Source organism: Octopus bimaculoides, chromosome 10, assembly GCF_046866305.1.
Source record: "Octopus bimaculoides isolate indiv1 chromosome 10, ASM4686630v1, whole genome shotgun sequence".
Taxonomy (NCBI): domain Eukaryota; kingdom Metazoa; phylum Mollusca; class Cephalopoda; order Octopoda; family Octopodidae; genus Octopus; species Octopus bimaculoides.
The window spans coordinates 51,364,030-51,373,568 of record NC_142937.1 but is presented as its reverse complement, the minus strand read 5'-3'; the positions used below and the strand labels follow the sequence as shown (position 1 = coordinate 51,373,568).

The 9,539-nt window shown below is 41.1% G+C and overlaps 1 protein-coding gene across 2 annotated transcripts in view; it reads right to left on the bottom strand.

Moving 5' to 3' along the window:
- LOC106878777 (general transcription factor 3C polypeptide 3) overlaps positions 1-1,774 on the bottom strand; it is a 551,001-nt gene extending 549,227 nt beyond the window's left edge. For both annotated transcript variants that reach the window (XM_089359125.1, XM_089359126.1), the window contains exon 1: positions 1,435-1,774. In XM_089359125.1, coding sequence (XP_089215251.1) covers positions 1,435-1,545 — 111 coding nt within the window. In that variant the 5' untranslated portion in view covers positions 1,546-1,774. The remainder of the gene's footprint in view (positions 1-1,434) is intronic.
- Between the last annotated feature and the right edge of the window lie 7,765 nt (positions 1,775-9,539).

Genomic DNA, 9,539 nt, shown 5'->3' with positions numbered 1-9,539 from the left:
TAAAATAGGATCTCATCAAATAATTGCGTCTTTGGCACTTTCTTGATCAGGTCAGCAAGCAAAAAACTCCTGAGGTCGTCTTGCAGCAAAAATTATTTTTACTGTGCATCAATCTTACAAAAGCGTCATTGTGATTCAAGTATAACATTTTCTTCTAATAATATGAAACGAATCATTTAAGTACAACTCTGATCATTCAGCAATGTACAAGAATATTACACCACCTATTATTAGAGTAAACATATTTGTCTCCCTTGTTCTTTTAGCTAGCTAGGATCTCCACTTGCATTTTCAGCAATCCTTTATTTGTGATTTCTAAGTCAATTGCATATAGTGATGACAAACACATTCCAAATAATTGTGATTTGATTGTCTTAGATATTAATAAAATGAAAAGTGTGCTATTATTGCTACTGAAACAAAGAAAGACATGATTAGACTGTTTATTAAGTCTACATGGGAGCCACGACCAGTCAACGAGAAAGCCTCTACGTTGTTGCTAAAGCTGCCAGTATATCAGTAATGTTACAAATAACAACCAACCGTCTTTAAAAGGGGGCGGGGGATAACAGATATTGTAGTCCACGATTAACTGTGCCTGAAAAGATGAGATGGTCATGGCTAGAATGCCTTTTTATAGGCCTGCTCGATTAAGTGCTAACATGGGACTAAGCATTTTCTGACGAGGAAGAACCCTCTATAGTTCTCAACCTACAGAAAATAGTAATCAAATTTCCATCAAATCACACCCTATCATAATATGGTCCTGCATTTTATCATAGGTTTGACTTGAACAGGTCTGACAAGGGTCTTCACTACTGCATGTTAACCAGTTTGACATATATAATGAGATCCTGGTTGTCCATAACATTTTATGAAAATTTTTACAAGGAACAAATAGAAACCTTTAAAATATCGTATGGAATCACAGTCTAAAAAAACTCTGAGATGGATTTGTTTTAAAAGTTACAAATTTTACGAACAAGGACGAGCCAACAAAGAAGCTATTATGTTGCCGCTCAATCTAGAAATAACAAGCAATACACCGTCGAATTAAAGTCACATAGGTCAAAACATCTTTCATGTGGGTACAGGCAACTGACAAAGGATCAAGGAATTAAACAATAAAAGTCTGAAAAATTTTAAAGTAAAACAAAAAAATTCTCAATATACCCCCTCCCCCCATTACTCGCGGGACCCTATTACTTTGTGAAAGTAGCCGATGTTAGGGCACCTTCTTAAACTGCAAAACTATTTAATGCTGAATAAAAATTAACACTGAAATAAAGATTGCTCTCGCCTCATTTTTAAAAAAAATTATATTCTAGGATATACCGAAAGATTATATGCATTTTTTTTTCTAGGATAAACCATTAAAATGAAAAGCTGCTAAAACGAAGAAAGACTTATATCCAAATAAAAAATAAAACTAACCTGTTTCTTCATCTGCTTCCATCTCATCCATTGCTCGGCAGAAATTTCATTTTCGAGAATCTTAAAAAGCTGATTTTCAGAATTATTTCCATCACCAGCCATATTTTCCATTTTCACTCACTCCGCAAGAGGCTTCTAAACTGAAGTTACTAACGGAAGTAATTCTTTCTTTTCTTAGCTCAGTGTGCTTGTTTAACCAAGACTAATTGATATTTGTTTTTTATTGACCACCAGAGTTATTAAAATCTACAATGGATTTCGAAAACAGGAGTCGCAATTTGAATGCAAAGGTTCACAGGGTTTACGTTGCTAGAAATAATATCAACAACAATACAACACTGAACACCGGTGGTAATCACACGGTGTAACGATTTTGGATTGCCTCCCGGTAACTTGAAATTGCATTCAGATTACTGGCTGGTGGGTGAAATTGATTTCAAATTAGCCCCGGCAGTAATTTGAAATCAGTTTCATCCTATCCTTTATGATTTTAGATTAACCCTCATCCCCCTCGGATCTAGTCTTTTTCATTTGCAAAATGAGCCCCCTTTAATTTTGCTTTCAATTTTGGTGTATCGATGCAACTCTGAATTTTGATAACGATCAACCAATTATTTTATCTCATAAATTAAAGAATCTGATATTTGGAATTGAAGTTGAGAAATTTGGGTAATTTTAGTCAATCAACAGACAGTGAGGCATTAACAACTTGTTACCATTACAACCGCACGTTATGCTGTGTTCCACCCGATTGTTGTGTTGATTCTTCCCACCATGAAATTTACTTCACCCGCGTGTTTTGTTTTGGTAAAAATTTATATTTATCAATTAAAATTTTATTATAGGTATTTTTCGTCAATTGTCTTAATATTTTACATATTTTTCATATATATAGCAAAAGTTGTTTGCGATGTTTATACAGTTTCTTGACATTATGAAGGAGAATGGAATATGTGAACTTAGGACAGATAATTTGACATTATTTTTGAATTCTGCATACAAAAACAGATAGGGTACAAGTATTTTTTTTTTCTTCGGACCAATTCTTTGTTGACGAGTGTTATTCTTATCGTAGTTTACAAATCCAAGCATGAAAACGTTACTCAACTTTGAAGTTTTGGAGACAAACGCTCCCTTTTCACACGCGCGCACGCGCATGCACTTATATATTAATGATGTCCGCAAATACATGACAGGTATGCATAATACTGAAAGACACATAAAGTAAACACATGCAGACCAAATATATTAATATAACAAATTTTTAAAAAATAATAAAAAACATACAATCAATGAAGAGACAAAAGAAACAGTAAAATGATACATGTTGATTTTATTAGGTATTTCTGTTTATTTAGAAACCTACAATGAAGAAGTCATTTCACAGACTCTAAACTATAAATTTCACAGGGCACAGCCTTAAACTTGACACTGCTCCACTAAACACAGAAAATTTTGTCTCGCTATTGGCTAAAAATACAGTTTTTTCAATTTTTAAACCTCTGTAACTTTTTCGTCCATGACATCATATTTTCATAGCAATTAGACTTGAAAACTATATTATTATAGCCGATTTTCAGATTGTTTACTGTCTTTTAAAAAAATGCATATTTTGCAAATGAAAAAAACTAGATCCTTCCCCAAATGTTCATCACAGTAGTGACAAATAAAAGGATTATTTTTATTGGTTTCAAACTTTGGCACAAAGAAAGCAAATTCTGTGGAGTTTGGGTTAAGTCAATTACATCAACCCTGGTGCTTAACTGGTACTTATTTTATCGACCTCAAAAGGATGAAAGGCAAAGTCGACCTTGGTGAAATTTGAACTCTGAACATAAAGATGGATGAAATGCCACTCAGCATTTGACATCATTTTGTTCATCTTTATATGTTCCTTTCGACTTCACCTTTCATCCTTTTGGAGTCAATGAAATAAGTACCAGTTTAGCACTCAGGTTGCTCTAATCAACTACCCTACTTCCCCTCAAAACTTCAGGCCTTGTACCTATAGTAGAAAGACTTATTATCATTATTAAGCTAACGAGCTGGCACATTAGATAAAACGATTTCAAATTCTGCCGAGGTCTACTCTCGGGGTCGTTGAAATATTACTAGTTCAGCACTGAGGTTAATGTAATTGACTAAACCCCTCTACTAAAATTTTAGGCTTTGTGTCTATAGTAGAAAGGATTATTATTATCATCATTATTATTATAAACTAGTATACCCATGTCATCAAAAGTACCTGCAGTTTTGTTAATTAAAGTGAAGGCTTGAATTGTTGGGCAAACACTATTTTTAGAAGAAAGTGATGGGACAGGTGAAGTTACCGTATTTAAATAGAAGTTATCTGGAATCATTCAAATGAAAAGAGTAAATACCAGTTGCTGCTGCAAACTCAAGAAGGTCCTAGATCAAAATTTGCTCTGAAATCAGGCATTCAAAGGTAGATAAAACATTTTTTGACAATGAAAAGTTGGTTTTAACTGTTATGTTGTGTAGGCAAAAGATTAACCTATTATTAGACATGTTGTTAGCATATCAATGTCATAGATCAAAAGGTGAGGTTTGCAGTAGTACAAGTTACAAACTTTTGGCGTCTGCCCCCTTTGAACTTAATTGCTGTTTACAAGAGTTGGTTTTCATGAGATTGATTGGTCTGGTCACTATTGTGGTATTTCTCTGGCCTTTTCTTATTGGGAACCATTCCTTGTCAGCTGGTGAATTACGATATATTAAACATTGGGTGTCACCATTATCACGTGATTACTTGATCACCTCCATGTTGCATGGGAGATTGGTTACAATTGTTATCGGGTTGCAATGTGGGATGTGTATAAATAGAAGAGAATGAGGTCAGGTTTTCCAAGGGAAAAGAATAATTCCAAGCTTAGCCATCTTTCCTTGTACAAAGGCTTCCTAAATTCATGCTATTTATTTATTTTTATTATGTTCCATTGCTCTTTTAAAAATTACGATTTAAGCATTGTTGTCGCTCAAATATTTATAATCTACGATTAAGAAGTCTCTCTCCTGGAAATAAGAAATCCCTTCTAAATTGTCTCAATCTATTCTCCGCTGCCATAACTACGACGAAGTCTCCAAGATTATGCTGCAGATAAGATAGAGATTTTTATTTATTTACGGCCTCAACATTTTTCTCAAACTTTTTGCGCTTTAGTCTGTTCTCCATTATCTATCTGTTTCTCCATGAAATTCAATTGAACTCAGTTTTTGTCTTATTCATTTTCCTTACTTTATTCAAAATCTTATCGCTCCTTCCTTTAAAATTACGATCTAAGCTTAGCCATCTTTCCTTGTACAAAGGCTTCCTAAATTCATGCTATTTATTTATTTTTATTATGTTCCATTACTCTTTTAAAAATTACGATTTAAGCATTGTGGTCGCTCAAATATTTAGAATCTACGATTAAGAAGTCTCTCTCCTGGCTGGTGGTACAAACGCCCTCCCTCCACCGGATGTTCATTCCTCTGTCATCCTCCACCAGAAGTTCATTCCTCTGTCATCCTCCACCGGAAGTTCATTCCTCTGTCATCCTCGGCTGTCTTCCGGAACCCATCTAGTGGCCTCGGCCATCCCCTCCCCTACCTTTGGGTAGCGCATAAAGTTTGTGTAATGTTTTCAGGTTGTAGGTACTGTTTTGCTTATGAATTCTGCCAATTGCAAGCTTTCTTTTCAGGTACACGACACTGCTTTTCCCCTTCCCAGGCTGCGGGCCCACACCCCAAACACCCATACTGTTAGGATTGGCACTCTCAACGTCGGCACGCTGAAAGGTAGATCTGGTGAAATTGTTGAGATGCTTGAACGGAGACGCGTAGATATGTGCTGCATCCAGGAAGTAAGATGGAGAGGTGGTTCTGCAAGGTTCCTCACAGGCAAAGAACACAGGTACAAGATTTTCTGCGCAGGGAACACTGACGGGGTCGGGGGCGTAGGAATACTTCTAGCAGAGAAATGGGTGGATAAGGTAATCGAGGTAGTTAGAGTAAGTGACAGAGTACTTAAGATTAGACTAGTGCTTCATCATAGATTAGCTACTGTCATCTCAGCCTATGCCCCTCAACCGGGGCTACCGGATGGTCTGAAAGACCAATTCTATGACACCCTCTTGCAAACTACCTCGTCGACGAGTGACAGGGACCTTCTCTGTGGCTGGAGACTTCAATGGTCATGTCGGACGTCGTGCTGGAGGCTTCCATGGCATACATGGAGGCTTTGGCTTCGGCTCCCGCAACGAGGAGGGAACCAAACTGCTGGAGTTCTGTGATGCAACCGATCTTACGGTCTGCAATACTAACTTCAGGAAACCTGCCAGTCACCTAGTCACCTACCGCTCCGGCAGACACTCTAGCCAAATCGACTACATCCTCGCCAGAAATAGGGAAAGGGGGCGGCTTATAAATGCCAAAACCTTCCCTGGCGAAGAATGTACCGCACAACATAGATTAGTAGTTAGTGACTTCGGGATCAAGGCAAAATGGGTGCCCAGAAGTAGACCGGCTTGGAGGAGAAGGGTGTGGAAGCTTAAAGACCCTGCAAATGGACAGAGACTTAGAGACATGTTACTCGAAGCATTTAACGAAATAGAAGGGGATATAGCATCATACAACGTGGAAGACAATTGGAGATTTCTGCGGGACAACCTGTTGAGAGGCACCGACCAGATCTGTGGCTGGTGTAAGGTCCCCTCTCGACCCAGAGTAACGTGGTGGTGGAACAAGGAGGTAGACAGGGCTATTAGAAAAAAGAAACAGGCTTGGAAGGACTAGAAGAACGGTGGTAGCAGGGAATTGTACCAATCTGCCAGAAGGCTAGGTGACAGGTTTATTTAGCCAGAGGGGAAGCAGATAAGAAAAGATTTGTCAATGTCCTGCGCCGTGAGGACCAAAGACTCGAGGTATTTCGTGTTGCAAGACAGTGTAGGAGAGAGAATAGTGATGTCATAGGAGAGAAATGTGTTCGCATGGATGATCGTACGCTTGCACTAAATGAGGCTGCAAAGAAAGAGGTCTGGAGATGCCACTACGATAGATTGCTTAATAAAGAGAATGAATGGGAGAAAGAGAGCCTGCCGTATGTCGACCCAGCAGAGGGACCAGCTATCCGAGTTGATAGTACCAGGGTAGATAATGCAATTAAGAGTATGAAGACAGGGAAAGCCCCCGGCCCATCAGGAATCACTGCAGAGATGCTCAAAATATCTGGCAGTGTTGGCTACAGCCTAGTCACCCGTATTACGAACCAGGTGTTACACGAAGGAGTCATACCCAATGACTGGTGTAGCAGCACCATAGTCAACTGCTACAAAGGCAAAGGTGACGCTTTAGATACAAATAATTACAGAGGCATCAAGCTGTTAGATCAGGTTATGAAAGTTACGGAGAGGGTCATAGCCCAACTAATTAGGGAGCGAATCAATTTAGATGAGATGCAGTTTGGGTTCGTACTAGGTAAAAGCACTACTGAGGCCATATTTCTAGTAAGACAGCTGCAGGAGAAATACCTAGCCAAGGATAAACCTCTGTACCTGGCTTTCGTTGACATGGAGAAAGCTTTGACAGGGTCCCCCGATCCCTTATCTGGTGGTCAATAAGGAAACTTGGGACAGAAGAATGGTTAGTGAGAGCTGTGCGAGCCATGTACAGAGATGCTGCCAGTAAGGTGAGGATTGGAAATGAGTACAGCAATGAATTCCGGGTAGAGGTAGGGGTCCACCAAGGTTCCGTCCTCAGCCACCTCCTATTTATCATAGTCCTCCAGGCGATCACAGAGGAGTTCAAGACGGGTTGTCCCTGGGAGCTCCTCTATGCTGATGACCTTGCACTAATTGCGAAGTCACTATCAGAACTAGAGAAGTTTCAGGTGTGGAAGCAAGGACTAGAATCGAAGGGCCTTAGAGTCAACCTAGCTAAAACCAAAATCCTAATAAGTAGGAAGGTAGATAAAACGCAAACCCCTTCAGGTAGATGGCCCTGCTCAGTATGTAGAAAAGGAGTAGGTAGTAACTCTATAAGATGTACCCAGTGCAAGCTATGTACACATAAGAGGTGCAGCAATATCAAAAGCAGGTTAACTAGGAAGTTAGTTTTTGTATGTGGCAGATGTTCAGGTGCAATAAAGACTGTAAACAAACAGGAAACAACTCCTATCTCATTCCAGGGTGAAAAACTAGAGGTAGTCGATAGCTTCCGCTATCTGGGTGACCAAGTTAGTAGTGGGGGTGGGTGCGCTGAAAGTGTAGCTGCTAGAATAAGAATATCCTGGGCAAAGTTTAGAGAGCTCTTACCTCTGCTGGCGACAAAGGGACTCTCACTCAGAGTAAAAGGCAGACTGTATGACGCATGTGTACGAACAGCCATGCTACATGGCAGTGAAACATGGGCTGCAACTGCTGAGGACATGCGTAAGCTCGCAAGGAATGAAGCCAGTATGCTCCGTTGGATGTGTAATGTCAGTGTGCATACCCGTCAGAGTGTAAGTATCTTGAGAGAAAAGCTGAACATTAGAAGCATCAGTTGTGGTGTGCAAGAGAGACGATTGCGCTGGTATGGACATGTGGTGAGAATGGATGAGGATAGCTGCGTGAAAAAGTGCCACACCCTAACAGTTGAGGGAACCCGTGGAAGAGGTAGGCCCAGGAAGACCTGGGCTGAGGTGGTGAGGCAAGACCTTCGAACATTGGGCCTCACCGAGGCGATGACTACTGACCGAGACCTTTGGAAATGTGTTGTGCGTGAGAAGACCCGGCAAGCCAAGTGAGATTGTTGCCAGTGCCCCTGGACTGGCTCTTGTGCGGGTGGCACATAAGATGCACCATTTTGAGCGTGGCCGTTGCCAGTACCGCATGACTGGCCTTCGTAGGATTTTCGAGCGAGATCGTTGCCAGTGCCCCTGGACTGACTCTTGTGCGGGTGGCACATAAAAGACACCATTTCGAGCGTGGCCGTTGCCAGTACCGCCTGACTGGCCTTCGTGCAGGTGACACGTAAAAGCACCCACTACACTCTCTGAGTGGTTGGCGTTAGGAAGGGCATCCAGCTGTAGAAACTCTGCCAAATTAGATTGGAGCCTGGTGTTGCCATCCGGTTTCACCAGTCCTCAGTCAAATCGTCCAACCCATGCTAGCATGGAAAGCGGACGTTAAACGATGATGATGATGATGAAGAATTCCAAAAGACAAATGTTCATGGAAATCATCTGTTGGTGCTACAACAAGACAAAATATGATGCCCACTTATGCGTACCTTCCTTCATTGGACACAAAACTCCACTTGCGAAGACCTGTTGAGGCAAGTGAAATCGGAATCGAAATTGAACTAAATTCGACAACTGGCACCCATGCCAACGTCGTCTCCTTCATTGGACATGAAACTCGGCTTGTGAAGACCTGTTGGGGCAAGCGAAAGCGAAATCGTGATGGCACCTGTGCCCAGTGTCGCATTCCTGGCACTTGTGCTGGTGACATGTGTAAAGACATTCGAGTGAGATTGTGCCAGTGCCGCTGGACTGGCTCCTGTGCAGGTGGCACGTAAAATTCACCATTTTAAGTGTGGCCGTTGCCAGTACCACCTGACTGGCCTTCGTGCCGGTGGCACGTAAAAGCACCCACTACACTTTCGGAGTGGTTGGCGTTAGGAAGGGCATCCAGCTGTATAAACTCTGCCAAATTAGATTGGAGCCTGGTGTTGCCATCCGGTTTCACCAGTCCTCAGTCAAATCGTCCAACCCATGCTAGCATGGAAAGCGGACGTTAAACGATGATGATGATGATGAAGAATTCCAAAAGACAAATGTTCATGGAAATCATCTGTTGGTGCTACAACAAGACAAAATATGATGCCCACTTATGCGTACCTTCCTTCATTGGACACAAAACTCCACTTGCGAAGACCTGTTGAGGCAAGTGAAATCGGAATCGAAATTGAACTAAATTCGACAACTGGCACCCATGCCAACGTCGTCTCCTTCATTGGACATGAAACTCGGCTTGTGAAGACCTGTTGGGGCAAGCGAAAGCGAAATCGTGATGGCACCTGTGCCCAGTGTCGCATTCCTGGCACTTGTGCTGGTGACATGTGTA